Genomic DNA, 19,234 nt, shown 5'->3' on the forward strand with positions numbered 1-19,234 from the left:
CAGAACCAACACAGTTTACAAGTTAAAACAATTCTACTTACAGAATCAAGCAGGATCCTTCCAAGACTATTAGCTGACACGCCATTACTTTATAAATTAAAACAGGCCTTATTTTAGGGCATTTTTCACCCTACCAGCTCCTATTAGTTCTATTGAGCTCCGTGGCACCGACTCGCCTTCTGAACATTCTATTCCCAGCTCATTGTTCTGCGTCACAATGCCAGCTTCACTATTGTTATCAATGAGACCTGCCTGCGTTAACCCTGTAGGTTTACCTCAGATAACTCACTATTAACAAGGTTACGGCTACTTAGTGAGCGTTAACCCTGTAGGTTTACCTCAGGTAACTTATTATTAAGAAGGTTACAGCTACTTGGTTCGCGCACTCACTGTTCACCTGAGTACACGCTGTGGTGATCCACAGTCTAAGAAGCGATGGCTGGCGCATAGCCATTACACATTTTCTGTTCATGGTTAACCATATTTGTTTTAAGAAAAAAGTGTACAATCTAAACAAAACTGTCCTCTTTTTCAAGATGTGGCCGATAAACAGCCAGAATACCATTTTTTTTGACAACTTGTTGTTTCTAAATGGCTGCTGGGTAATTTGATATGCATTGAAATCTTCGTTCGTTGGCATTGAATTGAGCGAATGCTGCGCAGGTTCACTGAGTTGCAAACCAAATGGGTATAATGGGGTGATTGTTGTCTAATCGGGTGGTCTAGCTCATTGATTTGTAGATCTGACGCAGTTGCTAACTCAGATTATGAGCCTAGCAGGTGTCGTGAGTTATGTAGTACCCACATACGGCCACAAGGAGGAGCAAGAGTGCTATAACCCCATACTGTTTTTTGCCTTAAAAACCCAGAACCTAACAATCAATCAAATGTATTTATAAAGCCCTGTTTACACCAGCAGATGTCACAAAGTGCTATACAGAAACTCTTACCCTACTTATAACCTATTTTAGCCTTACCCCTTACCATAATTCTAGGGTAGGGTAGACAGCTGTGTGTCCATGAAGAGCGACCGGTCTATGAGTCCTCCTATAGAGTTCAGATGTTTTTACTGAACAAAGGTAAGAAGAACTCATAGTCAGTTAAACAACGCTGTCTCTAGTCATTTCTCCACTCCCATTTTCCCATTTATTTTTGTTGTTTTCACAATCCATAGGCTAATCCCTTTTTCACATTTTATAGTCCTAAAACTGTGTTTGTGTGTGTGTGTGGGTGTGGGTGTACTCCCTGGGTGAGGAAATGTAATCTCGGTGTTTTTGTCCCCAGAAACCAACAGCAGAGATCAGAAACAAAGATGCTCGTGGTCAGTCTTCCCAGAGTCATCAAACAGACCTGGCCTCCATATTCAGTGTATGTGGTCCTGTTATGTACATTTGTTTTTGTTTAATTCAAGTAAAGTAAAGTTGATCTGTCAATCATTCATTAATGTGTTATTGAGAAAGCATTTCTTCTCTTGCTTAACTTATTTACTTGATTTATTTCAGTTGCTTGAAGAGAATATTATGACATTTGTGAAGAACGAGCTGAAGATGTTCAAGAGGATTCTTAGTCCAGAACTCCCAGAAGGCTTTGAGAGTCAGAAGCAGGATAAGGAAGTGGTGGATGCTGAAGATGAGAAGCAGGAGAGCAGTGCCAGAGAGGGGGCTCTGAAGATCACACTGCACGTCCTGAGGAAAATGAACCAGAAGGAGCTTGCTGACACACTGGAGAAAAGTAAGAGCTGTCTGCCTCATGTTGAATGCTGTTTTATAACGAACATTTAAAAACGGTAGCTAAAGTACAGCTAAAGTAGCTGTGTAACTCAATGAAATTGTAGCAGCCTTAACACATCACCTAGTGACCTCATCAAGTAGCAGCAGAATATGTTGTGTTGATTAATTTAGACAGAGAAGAGGAGAGACAGAAAGAGACAGAGAGAGAGAGAGAGAGAGAGAGAGTAAGAGATAGACAACATTAATGATGCCATCAGTAAAACAGAATAATAATAATAATAATAATAATAATAATAATATAATCAGTCACACCAGTGTGTAATGCATTATGAAAACATTTACACATTTATACTGTCAGTTAAGAGAAGAAATTATTATAATTTAATCTTTATAACACAGACCTACAATACTGTAGGCATTAAAACAGACGTAGTATTAATATCCTCTGTGTTATTTCTTCATTCAGATGAGCTTGCTGTGATTTGCCAACGTGAACTCAAATCTAATCTAAAGAAGAAGTTTCAATGTGTTTTTGAGGGGATCGCTAAACAAGGAAACCCAACACTTCTCAATAAGATCTACACAGAGCTCTACATCACAGAGGGTGGAACAGGAGAGGTCAATAATGAACTTGAGCTGAGACAGATTGAGACAACCAGGAAACAAGCAAGACCAGAGACTCCAATCAAATGTAACGACATATTCAATCCCTTAACTGGACAAGACAAACTTATCAGAACTGTGCTGACAAAGGGAGTCACTGGCATTGGAAAAACAGTCTCTGTGCAGAAGTTCATTCTGGACTGGGCTGAAGGAAAAGCAAATCAGGATGTCCAATTTGTATTTTCATTCCCTTTTCGGGAGCTGAATTTGATGAAAGGGGAAAAACACACTCTGATTGAACTTCTCAATCACTTCTCAATGGAAACCAAAGAATCAAGAATCTCCAACTACGACAAGTACAAAGTTCTGTTCATCTTTGATGGTCTGGATGAGTGCCGACTGCCCCTAGACTTCCAGAAGAACAAGATCTGTTGTGACGTCACAGAGTCAACATCAGTGGATGTTCTGCTGACAAATCTCATCAAGGGAAATCTGCTTCCCTCTGCTCTCCTCTGGATAACTACCAGACCTGCAGCAGCCAATAAGATCCCTTCAGGGTGTGTTGACCAGGTGATAGAGGTACGAGGGTTCAATGACCCACAGAAGGAGGAGTACTTCAGGAAGAGATTCAGTGATCAGGACCTGGCCAGCAGAATCATCTCACACATGACATCAAGGAGCCTCCACATAATGTGCCACATTCCAGTCTTCTGTTGGATTTCTGCAACAGTCCTTCAGCACATGTTGAGTACAGACAAGACAGAAGAGATGCCAAAGACTCTGACTGAGATGTACACACACCTTGCGTTTCATACCAAACAGAAGAATGAAAAGTATCTTGGGAAAGAAGAGACAGGTCCACACTGGAATAAAGAGAGTATTCTGTCACTGGGAAAACTGGCTTTTCAACAGCTTATGAAGGGCAATCTGATTTTCTATGAAGAAGACCTGAAAGAGGCTGGCATTGATGTCAATGAAGCCTCAGTGTACTCAGGATTGTGCACACAGCTCTTTAAAGAGGAATGTGTGCTGAACCAGGACAAGGTGTACTGCTTCGTGCATCTGAGCATTCAGGAATTTCTGGCTGCTGTATATGTGTTCCTCTCATTCATCAACAACAATGAAAATCTAATGGATGAACCTCAATCAACGTCCAGCAACATTCTTGCGCTGTTCAGAGACAAGCCTGTAGTTACTTTCTACAAGAGTGCTGTGGATAAAGCCTTACAAAGTGAGACAGGAAACCTGGACCTTTTCCTCCGCTTCCTTCTGGGGTTCTCACTGGAGTCCAATCAGAAGCACTTACGAGGTCTACTGACAGAGACAAGAAGCAGCTCACAGAGCCATGAAGAAACAGTCAAGTACATCAAGGAGAAGATCAGGGAGATTCCCTCTCCAGAGAGGTGCATCAATCTGTTCCACTGTCTGAATGAACTGAATGACCATTCTCTAGTGGAAGAGATCCAAAGTTACCTGAGCTCAGGAAGTCTCTCAGAAGCCAAACTTTCACCTGTACAGTGGTCAGCTCTGGTCTTTGTGTTGCTGATTTCAGAAAAGGAACTGGATGTGTTTGACCTGAAGAAATACTCCAGAACAGAGGAAGGTCTTCTGAGGCTGCTGCCAGTGGTCAAAGTCTCCAGAGCTGCTCTGTGAGTACATACAATTATATTTAAGTACTAATCATCAGGAAGAAATATTCAGTTTAGAGAAAAATATATATTATAATATGTACAGTATATAATATTATTTTGAATAAATGTAATTTAAATTAAAGAATAACATATTGAATCACTGCATTGATGTTCACATTAGTATAACAATATGATCATACATTTCTAGGAGACAGAAGATGAATCTATATGTTGTTTAAGAGACTAAAACAAATGCTGCTCTGTTAAATTAACAGTGTGTTTGTGAAATCATGATGATCTCTTCGTCAGGCTGTCAGGCTGTGTAGTCACAGAGAAAGGCTGTGCTTCTCTGGTCCCAGCTCTGATGTCAAACCCCTCACACCTGAGAGAGCTGGATCTGAGTAACAATGTCCTGAAGGATTCAGGAGTGAAGCATGTCTCTGATGGACTGGGGAATCCCCACTGTAAACTGAAGACTCTGAGGTCAGTATTCCTGTAGTTGGTCAACAAGTGATAACTGTTCACCAGATCCACATGTGTTTACCAGGCACACATATTCCACACCATATGTGTTTGGACAGTGAAGTTAACAGTTTTAAATTTGGCGCTATGCTCCAGCATCTTGGATTTGAGATATAATGTTTTATATTAGGCAACAGAACAGAATGTCAACTTTTATTTAAAGGTATTCATAAATATATATTTTTTACCGTTTAGAAATGAAAGCACTTTACGTATCTAGTTCTCCCATTTTAAGTCGTAATTATTTAGACAAATTCAATTAGTCAAAATTCTAGTGGGCTCCCGAGTGGCGCAGCGGTCTAAGGCACTGCATCTCAGTGCTTGAGGCGTCACTACAGACCCCCTGGTTCGATTTTTGGTGCTATGCTCCAGCATTTTGGATTTGAAATAGAATGTTTCATATTAGGCAATAGAACAGAATGTCACCATTCAGTTACTATTGGACAAAACATAACCCAAAACACAACCAAAACAAACTGCAAATGCATCCAACGAGTTTGGGACCAAATACTAAACTTTTGACTACTTTAATACACTATAAGTGAATTGGTCAGAATGATTACGTATTCAAAAGCTACATAAAGTGCATTCATTTCTAAATGGTGAAACAGAAAAGAATGAAAATACCCTCAAATAAAAGGTGACATTATATACTGTCACCTCATATAAAACATTTGATCTCAAATCCAAAATGCTGGAGTACAGAGCCACATTTAAAATGTTAGCTTCACTGTCAAAATAGATATGGTGTGGACTGTATACTCAATAAAATCTAAATCTAATACCTCATTGTCTGTCTTTTGACTGATACTGCTTTTTAAACTGGTCAGGTCAGTCTACTCAAATATTCATACTATACATTTTTCTCTCTACAAGCAATATTATGATAATTTCTAATAATGATACATTCATTTATGAATAGATATGGAAGGTTTCAGGACACTGATATATCTGAATATGTTGAAAAAAATATACTGTCACTATTTTCACCACCAAAGAATAGCAGTGTGCTTTAAATATTATTTTACTCTTTGCAGGCTGTCAGGCTGTGGAGTCACAGAGAAAGGCTGTGCTTCTCTGGTCTCATCTCTGAAGTCAAACCCCTCACACCTGAGAGAGCTGGATCTGAGGAACAATGACCTGAAGGATTCAGGAGTGAAGCTGCTCTCTGCTGGACTGGGGAATCCCCACTGTAAACTGGAGACTCTGAGGTCAGTATTCCTGTAGTTGGTCAACAAGTGATAACTGTTCACCAGATCCACATGTGTTTACCAGGCACACATAGTCCACACCATATGTGTTTGGACAGTGAAGCTTTCAGTTTTAAATTTAGCGCTATGGTCCAGAATTCTGGAATTGAGAAATTTTTCATATTAGGCGACAGAACAGAATGTGTTGGATCATTGTCCTGTTGAAAAACAAATGATAGTCCCACTAAGCCCAAACCAGATGGGATGGCGTATTGCTGCAGAATGCTGTTGTAGCCATGCTGGTTAAGTGTGCCTTGAATTCTAAATAAATCACAGACAGCGTCACCAGCAAAGATCCCCCACACCAAAACACCTCCTCCTCCATGCTTTACGGTGGGAACTACACATGCGGAGATCATCCGTTCACCCACACCGCTTCTCACAAAGACACGGCGGTTGGAACCAAAAATCTCCAATTTGGACTCCAGACCAAAGGAAAGATGTCCACCGGTGAAATGTCCATTGCTTGTGTTACTTGGCCCAAGCAGGTCTCTTCTTATTATTGATGTCCTTTAGTAGTGGTTTCTTTGCAGCAATTCGACCATGAAGGCCTGATTCACATCGTCCCCTCTGAACAGTTGATGTTGAGATGTGTCTTTGACTTGAACTCTGTGAAGCCCGTCAGGAAGTCCAGGATCCAGTTGCAGAGGGAGGTGTTTAGTCCCAGGATCCTTAGCTTAGTGATGAGCTTAGAGGGCACTATGGTGTTGAATGCTGAGCTGTAGTTAATGAATAGCATTCTCACGTAGGTGTTCCTCTTGTCCAGGTGGGAAAGGGCAGTGTGGAGTGCAATAGAGATTGCATCATCTGTGGATCTGTTGGGGCGGTATGCAAATTGGAGTGGGTCTAGGGTTTCTGGGATAATGCTGTTGATGTGAGCCATGACCAGCCTTTCAAAGCACTTCATGGCTACAGACGTCAGTGCTACGGGTCGGTAGTCATTTAGGCAGGTTATCTTAGAGTCCTTGGGCACGGGGACTATGGTGGTCTGCTTGAAACATGTTGGTATTACAGACTCAGTCAGGGACATGAATATTAACCCCTCGGGGACGACCGGCCTCGGGGACGACCAGGACGACGCGGAGCAGGGCGCGTAGGATGACCCCGATGGAACTCGGTCAGCAGGGACAGGTCTAATATGTCCCTCCTCGGCACCCAGCACCGCTCCTCCGGGCCGTACCCCTCCCACTCCACGAGATATTGGAGACCCCCCATCTGGCGTCTCGAATCAAGGATGGACCTCACAGTGTACGCCGGAGCCCCCTCAATGTCCAACGGGGGCGGAGGAGTCTCCTCTATCTCATAGTCCTGGAGTGGACCAGCTACCACCGGCCTGAGGAGAGACACATGGAACGAGGGGTTAATATTCCTGTAATCAATAGGCAGTTCTAACCTGTAACACACCTCGTTCAACCTCCTCAGGACTTTGAATGGCCCCACAAACCGCCGACCCAGCTTCCGGCAGGGCAGGCGGAGGGGCAGGTTTCTGGTCGAGAGCCAGACTCGATCTCCAGGTGCGTATACAGGCCCCTCACTGCGGTGGAGATCGGCGCTCGTCTTATGCCGACGGATGGCCCGCTGCAGATGAACGTGGGCAGCGTTCCATGTCTCCTCCAAGCGCCGCACCCACTCATCCACCGCAGGGGCCTCGATCTGGCTCTCGTGCCAAGGTGCCAGAACCGGCTGGTACCCTAACACACACTGGAAAGGGGTTAGTTGGGTGGAGGAGTGGCGGAGAGAGTTCTGCGCCATCTCGGCCCACGGAACGTATCTCGCCCACTCCTCCGGCCGGCCCTGGCAATAAGACCTCAGAAACCTACCCACATCCTGGTTGACACGTTCAACCTGCCCATTACTCTCCGGGTGGTAACCCGAGGTAAGGCTCACCGAAACCCCCAACCGCTCCATAAAGGCTCTCCACACTCTGGAAGTGAACTGGGGGCCTCGATCAGACACTATATCCTCGGGTACCCCGTAATGCCGGAAGACATGGGTAAACAGAGCCTCAGCGGTCTGTAGGGCAGTAGGGAGACCCGGCATGGGAAGGAGACGACAGGCCTTCGAGAACCGATCCACAACGACCAGGATGGTAGTATTCCCCTGTGAGGGGGGAAGGTCTGTAACAAAGTCCACCGAGAGGTGGGACCAGGGTCGTTGTGGAACGGGCAGGGGTTGTAGCTTACCCCTGGGCAAATGTCTGGGTGCCTTACACTGTGCACACACCGAACAGGAGGAGACATAAACCCTCACATCCCTGGCTAACGTTGGCCACCAGTACTTAGTGCTAAGGCAGTGAACTGTCCGGCCGATACCTGGATGTCCAGAGGAGGGGGACGTATGAGCCCAATAAATGAGGCGATCGCGTACCTCGAGCGGAACGTACGTCCGACCCACTGGACACTGTGGAGGTGTGCCCTCCACGGCCACAGTTGGTGCATGGGCAACCCCCACCCGGGACGTCCACGGGTGGCGAGCAGGGTGTCCAGCCGAATGGCCATGTCGACCAGTTGGTCAAACGACAACGTGGTATCCCTGCATGCCAACTCTCTCTGTACGTCCTCCCGGAGGCTGCAGCGGAAGTGGTCTATGAGGGCCCGCTCATTCCACCCTGCATCTGCCGCTAGAGTCCGAAACTCCAAAGCAAAATCCTGTGCGCTCCTCATCCCCTTTCGGAGGTAGAACAGACGCTCCCCCGCCGCCTTCCGTTCTGGTGGATGGTCAAACACGGCACGGAAGCGGCGGGAGAACTCCGCATAGGTAATAGTAGCGGCGTCTATTCTCCTCCATTCGGCGTTGGCCCACTCCAACGCCTTGCCGGTGAGACAGGAGATGAGGGCGGAGACGCTCGCGTGTCCCGAGGGCGCCGGGTGTACGGTGGCGAGGTAGAGCTCCACTTGCAGCAGGAACCCTTGACACCCGGCAGCGGAGCCGTCGTACGCCCTCGGGAGCGAGAGCCGAATCCCGCTGGGTTCCGGAAGGGGGACAGGAGGACTGACCGATGGGGATGGTCCGGTAGGTAGGGGCGTGGGTACCCCGCTGCTTTCCCATCGGTGGAGAGTGTTCATCACCCGATCCAGGGCGTGACCGATCTGGTTGATCCTGTCCTCCTGCCCACGAAGACGGTCCTCCATGATGTCCGTTGGCGCGGTTGCTCCTGCTGATTCCATGGGTTGATGTGTGATTCTGTCAGAACGCTGAGTGTGGATGTGGTGCAGGGAATCAAGCGCAGGAACAAGGGTGTTCGTCAACAGACTTTAGTAAACCAAAAATAGTAACACCAAACAGGTGAATAACCAACCCAACCGGGAGGCATGAACAAATTACGCACACATACAACAGTGCGTAAAACAAGAAAAGGCGCACGCAGTGCGGACTCTCGATACAAACAACACGAGAGAGAAAAAACCATAAACAGCAACAGCTGACATAACAATCACACATAACACCTGACCCAACACACGATACTAAATAGGAAACAAAATCAAACACTAACAAGGGACAGGTGTACAAACAGACGAAACCAAACAAACATGAAAACATCGAACGGTGGTAGCTAGTACTCCGGGGACGACGACCGCCGAAGCCTGCCCGAACAAGGAGGAGGAGCAGCCTCGGCCGAAACCGTGACACTTTTGACTGGTAGTGTGTATATATATATATATATATGAATAGATATGTCAGGTTTCAGGACTCTGATGTATCTGAAAATGTTGAATAAATATTTTTCACCACCAAAGAATATCAGTGTGGTTTTAATATGATTTTACTCTTGCAGGCTGTCAGGCTGTCTAGTCACAGAGGAAGGCTGTGCTTCTCTGGTCTCAGCTCTGAAGTCAAACCCCTCACACCTGAGAGAGCTGGATCTGAGGAACAATGACCTGAAGGATTCAGGAGTGAAGCTGCTCTCTGCTGGACTGGGGAATCCCCACTGTAAACTGGAGACTCTGAGGTCAGTATGCCTGTAGTTGGTCAACAAGTGATAACTGTTCACCAGATCCACATGTGTTTACCAGGAACACATAGTCCACACCATATGTGTTTGGACAGTGAAGCTTTCAGTTTTAAATTTAGCGCTATGGTCCAGAATTCTGGAATTGAGATAAAATGTTTCATATTAGGCGACAGAACAGAATGTGTTGGATCATTTTCCTGTTGAAAAACAAATGATAGTCCCACTAAGCCCAAACCAGATGGGATGGCGTATTGCTGTAGAATGCTGTTGTAGCCATGCTGGTTAAGTGTGCCTTGAATTCTAAATAAATCACAGACAGCGTCACCAGCAATGAACCCCCACACCAAAACACCTCCTCCTCCATGCTTTACGGTGGGAACTACACATGCGGAGATACCCGTACCTAAATGCTGGAGTATAGTGCCACATTTAAAATGTTAGCTTCACTGTCAAACTAGATATGGTGTGGACTGTATACTCAATAAAATCTAAATCTGATACCTCACTGTCTGTCTTTTGACTGATACTACTTTTTTTAACTGCTCTGGTCAGTCTACTCAAATATTTGTACTATACATTTTTCTCTCTACACACAATATTATGATTTTTTCTAATAATAATATATATATGGCTGGTTTCAGGACACTGGTATAAATGAAAATGTTGAAAAAATATACTGCCACTATTTTCACCACCAAAGAATAGCAGTGTGGTTTTAATGTGATTTGACTCTTTGCAGGCTGTCAGGCTGTCTAGTCACAGAGGAAGGCTGTGCTTCTCTGGTCTCAGCTCTGAAGTCAAACCCCTCACACCTGAGAGAGCTGGACCTGAGCTACAATCACCCAGGAGACTCAGGAGTCAGACTGCTCTCTGCTGGACTGGAGGATCCACACTGCAGACTGGAGAAACTCAAGTATGTAGAGGGTTTATGTCAATGTTCATATCAGACATGTTGGAGTTATCAGGCTAGTTAAGACAAACATTCTGACCACCACTTGGACTAAGTTATATGCTGACTGTGTGTGTGTGTGTAACATAACTTTGAATGTTTGACACTGAACACAACACACACACACATACACACACAAAGGACACAAACACTGGACACACACACACACTGGGCACACACACACTGGGCACACACACAGTGGACACACACACACACACTTGGGCAGAGTTATGTGCTGACTGTGTGTGTGTGTGTGTGTGAGTTCACGAGTATCACTCAATGACTGTCTGTTCTTCTGCTTACCGCTACAGTGTGGAACATGGTGGAGAGAACACAATGAAACCTGGACTTAGAAAATGTGAGTGTTGACTGCTGTGAAGAATATGACTAAGAATAAGTCTTAATTCAAGTGAAGTCAAAGTCAAAGACCACCATCATTACTTACTTGGTCATAATAAATAGAAGCTGTAGTTCTACAGAAGCACAAATCAGGGACACCAAAGTTTACAAAGAGTTGCTTTGTCAATGTGTGTGTCTGTGTGTATGTGTGTGGCGTGTTCCTGTTACATTAGAAATGTGTGTGTGTGTGTTCAGGGTGTGTGTGTGTGTGTGTGTGTGTGTGTGTGTTCAGGGTGTGTGTGTGTGTGTGTGTGTGTGTGTGTGTGTGTGTGTATGTGTGTGTGTGTGTGTGTGTGTGTGTGTGTGTTCAGGATGTTGATGATTTCTAATATCTGGTTTCATCCATCAGATGTCTGTGATCTCACACTGGACCTAAACACAGTAAACAGACTCCGCTCTCTGTCTGAGGAGAACAGAAAGGTGACATGTAGGAGGGGTCTGAAGCAGCTGTATCCTGATCACCCAGAGAGATTTGTGAGCTGTAGACAGGTGCTGTGTAGAGAGGGTCTGACTGGGCGCTGTTACTGGGAGGTAGAGTGGAGTGGGAGATGGGTTGGTATAGGAGTGACATATAAAGGAATCAGCAGGAGAGGATGGGGTGATGACTGTGGGATTGGATACAATGACAAGTCCTGGAGTCTTTACTGCTCTGACAACAGTTACTCTGCCTGGCACAGTAATAAGTCCACTACCATAGACGTCCCCTCCTCCAGCTCCCACAGAGTAGGAGTGTATCTGGACTGGCCAGCCGGCACTCTGTCCTTCTACAGAGTCTCCTCTGACACACTGACCCACCTGAACACATTCTACACCACATTCACTGAGCCCCTCTATCCAGGGTTTAGGGTTGATGATGTTGACTCCTTTGGTGACCTTTGGGGTTTGGGGTCCTCAGTGTCCCTGTGTCAAACATCACACACACACACACACACACACACTGGACACACACACACTGAACACAAACACACACGCTGAACACACACACACACACACACACACACACACACACACACACACACACACACACTGGAAACACACACACACTGGACACAAACACACACACACACACACACACAGTCAGCACATAACTTTGTCCAAGTGTGTGTGTGTATGTGTGTGTGTGTGTGTGTGTGTGTGTGTGTGTGTGTGTGTGTGTGTGTGTGTGTGTGTGTGAGTCAAACACACTGGGAACACACACACACTGATCACACAGACACTGGATACACACACACACAGGACACATACACACACACACACACACTGGACACACACACACACACACACACACAAACAAACACACACACACAGGACACACACACTCATACACACACACACTGGACACACACACTGGACACAAACTGAACAGCAGCTAAAAAGATGTTGGAACTAAGATGGCAACCACCACACCTCATTGGATCAGCACTTTTATAGATATCATTTATTTAGAACTATCCACTTATAATATAATATTATATATAATATAATATGCCATTTAGCAGACGCTTTTATCCAAAGCGACTTACAGTCATGTGTGCATACATTTTTACGTATGTTATGATGTATGTTTACACTTGTTATGATGAGTTTCTCAGGTATCAAAGAATCAAGGATGCAAGGATATACTTAGACATTCTGTGGAGATTTCATACCAAGTATTTATTGAATCACGAGCTCGTGGGTTCATCTAACCAGCGGACGTGGCTTTGGCCTTCGTCAGTTGGACTCCTTCACAACGGAAACCCTCTACCTTATATACCCTTCTGTTACCATCTTCCTGACATACATCTGGCAAGTCTCCATGGGTGCCTTTACAACGGAAACCCTCTACCTTATATACCCTTCTGTTACCATCTTCCTGACATACATCTGGCAAGTCTCCATGGGTGCCTTTACAACGGAAACCCTCCACCTTATATACCCTTCTGTTACCATCTTCCTGGCATACATCTGGCAAGTCTCCATGGGTGCCTTTACAACGGAAACCCTCCACCTTATATACCCTTCTGTTACCATCTTCCTGACATACATCTGGCAAGTCTCCATGGGTGCCTTTACAACGGAAACCCTCTACCTTATATACCCTTCTGTTACCATCTTCCTGGCATACATCTGGCAAGTCTCCATGGGTGCCTTTACAACGGAAACCCTCTACCTTATATACCCTTCTGTTACCATCTTCCTGACATACATCTGGCAAGTCTCCATGGGCTTTCCCTGTCTTTGGTGTTCATCACTCTTTACCCCAGAGTCAGTGTCCTGTCCATCCATCATGCTATCCTAAACATCAGTAATCTCCTTTGACATAATAGAATGTAGACTTTCTGTCTCCTAACCACTTATCCAATAACTCTTCCCTGGTGCCCACAACACTATGACATGACATCATTATACCATAAAAACATCATATCAATCCACTCTTTTCTTATTTTTTCTTTTTTTTTGTGGTAAGTGACATGACTTAACCTCAACAATTCACATATAACTTTATATAAAATACAATATTCTCTACTCAGTATCAAATATATCTCTGACTAGATCCTAAACTATGCTAGATAACTGAGAATTGATCCCCTTCTACATTCTATACCTGAATCCAACCTGATTCTCCATATATTTAATCAACAAAGGTATAAATTCTCAGTCATCTATCTTATGCGATATCAAACCTCACAAACCTCTATAAACTCAGTCTGAGTAAAAGATAAACAGATAATTAACTACTATATATTCATGCTAATAATCTATGTAGTCAAAACCTTATTTTTATATATAAGGAAAAATCCCACAGACATCCTCCCTTTTAAAATGACACCTTTTTCTGATACATGCTAATCAAATATATCCATTACTTATTCATGCTACCAAGAAAACATACAGTGGGGAAAAAAAGTATTTAGTCAGCCACCAATTGTGCAAGTTCTCCCATTTAAAAAGATGAGAGAGGCCTGTAACTTTCATCATAGGTACACGTCAACTATGACAGACAAATTGAGGAAAAAAATTCCAGAAAATCCCATTGTAGGATTTTTAATGAATTTATTTGCAAATTATGGTGGAAAATAAGTATTTGGTCACCTACAAACAAGCAAGATTTCAGGCTCTCACAGACCTGTAACTTCTTCTTTAAGAGGCTCCTCTGTCCTCCACTCGTTACCTGTATTAATGGCACCTGTTTGAACTTGTTATCAGTATAAAAGACACCTGTCCACAACCTCAAACAGTCACACTCCAAACTTCACAATGGCCAAGACCAAATAGCTGTCAAAGGACACCAAAAACAAAATTGTAGACCTGCACCAGGCTTGGAAGACTGAATCTGCAATAGGTAAGCAGCTTGGTTTGAAGAAATCAACTGTGGGAGCAATTATTAGGAAATGGAAGACATACAAGACCACTGATAATCTCCCTCGATCTGGGGCTCCACGCAAGATCTCACCCCGTGGGGTCAAAATGATCACAAGAACGGTGAGCAAAAATCCCAGAACCACACAGGGGGACCTAGTGAATGACCTGCAGAGAGCTGGGACCAAAGTAACAAAGCCAACCATCAGTAACACACTACGCCGCCAGGGACTCAAATCCTGCAGTGCGAGACGTGTCCCCCTGCTTAAGCCAGTACATGTCCAGGCCCGTCTGAAGTGCATTTGGATGATCCAGAAGAGGATTGGGAGAATGTCATATGGTCAGATGAAACCAAAATATAACTTTTTGGTAAAAACTCAACTCGTCATGTTTGGAGGACAAAGAATGCTGAGTTGCATCCAAAGAACACCACACCTACTTTGAAGCATGGGGTTGGAAACATCATGCTTTGGGGCTGTTTTTCTGCAAAGGGACCAGGACGACTGATCCGTGTAAAGGAAAGAATGAATGGGGCCATGTATCGTGAGATTTTGAGTGAAACCCTCCTTCCATCAGCAAGGGCATTGAAGATGAAACGTGGCTGGGTCTTTCAGCATGACAATGATCCAAAACACACCGCCCGGGCAACGAAGGAGTGGCTTCGTAAGAAGCATTTCAAGGTCCTGGAGTGGCCTAGCCAGTCTCCAGATCTCAACCCCATAGAAAATCTTTGGAGGGAGTTGAAAGTCTGTGTTGCCCAGCGACAGCCCCAAAACATCACTGCTCTAGAGGAGATCTGCATGGAGGAATGGGCCAAAATACCAGCAACAGTGTGTGAAAACCTTGTGAAGACTTACAGAAAACGTTTGACCTGTGTCATTGCCAACAAAGGGTATATAACAAAGTATTGAGAAACTTTTGTTATTGACCAAATACTTATTTTCCACCATCATATGCCAATAAATTCATAAAAAATCCTACAATGTGATTTTCTGGATTTTTTTTTCTAATTTTGTCTGTCATAGTTGACGTGTACCTATGATGAAAATTACAGGCCTCTCTCATCTTTTTAAGTGGGAGAACTTGCACAATTGGTGGCTGACTAAATACTTTTTTCCCCCACTGTACATCAACGAAATTGTGACCATCCTGACATCATCACTACAAATACAAAGATCCATGACACTTTGTACTTACATGGATATTATAATCTGAACATCCGTCTACTTCATCCACGCGCAGTCAGAGGAACCCCAAGTTTCTCCCTGGTCACAAGGGGCTCTATCTGATCCACTGAGATAGTCATCTGTCCACATCTTCTTCCTGTAAACCTTAATTCCATGGAATACAATTACACCTTAACATTCCTTGTCCTCAATCAACATTATTAATGGACTCTAAACTGCAATATGATGATGTAGAATAATAATAATAACTAGTCCTCTCCCTCCTTGTATTACCATTACAGTTTTTCTCAGTCGCTTTGGTGCATTTTTCACATCATCCCTAACATGTGCAAAATAATAAGTGCATTTCTCAGAACAATTTGTACAAACTGCAATATACAATAGATATGTTTCTAAAGCTAGTCAGTCACTAAAAATCCTTAGTACATCTCTCAAAAGTAAATATTCATGCCAATGATCATGTCAGTGTCATCAGAATGATAAGTCATTGAGTCATTGTTCACGAACAAGGTTGTCAAAATGTTTAGGCATGTTGTCAATGGAACTGTGTACTTTGACAGTATTACCTGATGTAAACTTAGGCTACAGTTTGGATGACAGTTACTGTATTGAAAATGCACAAGGCTGCACTTCTATGGCATATATCAATTTCAACAGTACTATTTACATATTACTGTATGTGGGTTATTGATTGAAAGAGACTGGACAACCCAAGGGGCACAAAGGAAAAAAAAACTAAATTAGAAAGAAACACAGGAAACCACCCCTAAGGCACAACTTTGCCCACAGCACTGTTCTAGTGCTGTCTCTACACATCCAGACGTTCCTGTCTGTCAGCCCACATATTCTCATCCACATCACACCGGATATTTTCCCTTCCAATGCAACGTGGAAAGAATCTTTTGGAATGCCTTATCCATCCTCTGCAGGCGTCTACTGTGGCATCCATTGCAGCCAGCAGGGTCATCTGTGTGTGTGGCTGACGATCGTACACCTTCCACCTCCATGCTGAAAAGAACTCCTCAATTGGGTTAAGGAATGGTGAATAAGGTGGGAGGAATTCTATGAGCATCCTCGGGTGGGTCACAAACCATTGCCTTATGATGTTTGATCGATGGAAACTCACATTATCACAAATGACCACATACTTTGGCAAATCCTCTCTAAACAGACCCCTCTCATCATCAGGGATGAGAGCCCTGTAGAGAGTCTCTAAAAAGTTGAGTAGATGCTGGGTGTTGTATGGCCCTAAAAGGGGGATATGGGTTAGGACACCATGCTCCGAAATAGCAGCACAAATGGTGATATTTCCTCCCCGTTGGCCTGGCAAATCCACAGTAGCTCTGTGACCGATGATATTCCGACCCCGCCTTCTGCATTTGGTCAGGTTGAAGCCAGCCTCATCCACGTATACAAAGTTGTGAGAGGGTTCACTTGATTCCAACTCCATTATACGCTATATCCCAGAACACACAGTTGAATTTGTTTTGGTAAGGAAGAGTGGCATAAAATGTACATATATTGCATGTTCCTTCCACAGCAATGGAAATGTGTGCAGTTTATGCTTACTGTACTATGTAACACTATACAATGTTGCTGTAAAGTAGTTACATAGATATATGTTTTACCTGGACATACTGGTACCGTAGCTCCTTAACTCTGTCCTCATTCCTTTGGAATGGTACACGGTACACGGTACAGCTGTTTCATACTCATCTGGTTTCTATGCAGCACCCTGTCGATGGTTGAGATGCTAACCGTATGGATGTTTTCAAAGACATCGTTGTCTTCTATAATGGTCCTTTGTATTTCCCTGAGTCTCATGGCATTGTTTGCTCGGACCATGGTGCAAATAGCCTCCTCCTGTTGAGGTGTGAAAAGGCATCCTCTGCCACCGGTTTGAGGTAATCTTGCAGTCCTATGTGTGGAAAAATGCAGTGATGCATCGCACACTTTCACATAGACAAAAACTATGCGAACACACATTTTACTGTAAAACATACAGGTGGGTGCATGTAAGGTGCAGTATGTATCTGTATAGAGTATATTTCTGTATGCTGTGAAATACAAGTGGACTACTGTAATATGAAGCATTGTAGGAAGTATACAGTATACTGCTTATATACAGTAACAGTGCACTGTACATTGGTGGACATACCTGTTCTCTCTTCGAAACGTTTGTACTATTGAGGACACGGTTGATCTCCCAATATTCGGCTGCACCCTTCGACCCGCCTCAGCCATTGTAAGGCCATGATTGACAACATGGTCTACAATAGTGGCCCTTATGTCATCAGATATGCGCCTATGTCCTCTTCTGCCTCTTCCTCTGTTTTGCCTTCCACCACGCATCCTTGCTCCTCTTCTTCCTCCTCTTGGCTGTTGACCCTGTTCGTTTCCTGGTCCATCCATTATTGGAAAATTGCAACTCTGTGTTGTGGTCAGTCTATATATGCTTGCCAATTGATTCTTCATGAGATGCACCTTTGAGCAATTTAGACAACTGGTTGATTGTTGGTTGAACTAACACTTTACATTCCTTCATGAGTGAGGGTTAATTTCACCTGCACGATTCAGCAATTTACGTTTTTGTACAAAAGGTCTAATAGAAATGTGTAAAACTATGCTTGACAGTTTATGACAAATAGTTCAACAATTTTGCATGTAATGGCTTATGCAAGGAACTAATGCCTAGATGTTTTGAGGGGTAAGACTATTCAACAGAGAACCATCTACTATATTTTGATCAACATGACATGAGCAATTGAAAATGTGGAAAAAAGCTGACACTTGTACATTATCAATTGCAATATGTACAAAAGCAATTGCAATTTGTTCAAAGGAATAAGAAATTGCTTTAATGATGTGCACAAGTGACTAGATGATTTGGAATTTGTACAAGTAGTATCAAGAATTGCACTTTTGATCTAAGAAATGCACCAAAGCGACTGAGAAAAACTGTAAGCTGATCTACCCCCTTAAAAAAATATAAAAAAAATAATAATAATAACAATATTAATTACCTGAAAATTGTATGTCATCCAGTCTTAAAATGTCTGCAAAAACCAAATATTGAAATACTGTTAAATATTTAAAAAAACATTGTTATACATTGAGTGAATTGTTATCCATTGAGAGATATAGAATAGTATACTAATAGTATACTAAAGTGCTAGGTAATTTATTTCTACAACTGTGATGTAACTGAACATCCACCAGGTAGAGCCAGTGGTCCACTCTTGATTAGACAATTCACATAAAATAGAAATTTGTTTGGTAAAAACAGTTGGATAAATACATATGTAGGTATATATATATATATATATATATATATATATATATATATATATATATATATATATATATATATATATATATATATAATATACTAACATTCTAGATACACACACACACACACATAATTAATTGACTAGTAATTTTTCTATAACTGTGATGTAACTGTATATCCACTAGGTAGAGCCAGTGGTCCACTCTTGAGTGGAGACATGGCATGCATTTTCATGGATTCTGAGACACCTTGAGACATGTCACATAAAATTGACATTTGTTTGGTATAAACAGTAGGATATATACATATGTAGGTAGAGTCCATTCTCGTTTAAAAAAATCAATAACACAACATCTCATTCATTTTATACTATATCATTT

General features: G+C 43.2%; 1 protein-coding gene across 1 annotated transcript; it reads left to right on the forward strand.

The window, feature by feature from the left end:
• The first annotated feature begins 1,290 nt into the window (after positions 1-1,290).
• LOC311141097 (NACHT, LRR and PYD domains-containing protein 3-like) lies at positions 1,291-10,684 on the forward strand. The gene is made up of 6 exons (XM_084176367.1): positions 1,291-1,368; positions 1,503-1,731; positions 2,197-3,189; positions 4,324-4,447; positions 9,512-9,685; positions 10,478-10,684. The coding sequence occupies exons 2-6, from the start codon at positions 1,521-1,523 to the stop codon at positions 10,656-10,658; spliced, it is 1,683 nt and encodes a 560-aa protein (XP_084032493.1). The 5' UTR covers positions 1,291-1,368; positions 1,503-1,520; the 3' UTR covers positions 10,659-10,684.
• The last annotated feature ends 8,550 nt before the right edge of the window (positions 10,685-19,234 follow it).

Source organism: Coregonus lavaretus (assembly GCF_964263955.1).
Source record: "Coregonus lavaretus genome assembly, chromosome: 2".
Taxonomy (NCBI): Eukaryota; Metazoa; Chordata; class Actinopteri; order Salmoniformes; family Salmonidae; genus Coregonus; species Coregonus lavaretus.

Coding starts and splice junctions, on each gene's coding strand:
- LOC311141097 (XM_084176367.1), top strand. CDS start 1,521: ATGACATTTGTGAAGAACGAGCTGAAGATGTTCAAGAGGATTCTTAGT. Junction 4,448..9,511: donor TGTAAACTGAAGACTCTGAG/GTCAGTATTCCT, acceptor TTACTCTTGCAG/GCTGTCAGGCTGTCTAGTCA. Junction 9,686..10,477: donor TGTAAACTGGAGACTCTGAG/GTCAGTATGCCT, acceptor CTCTGGTCTCAG/CTCTGAAGTCAAACCCCTCA.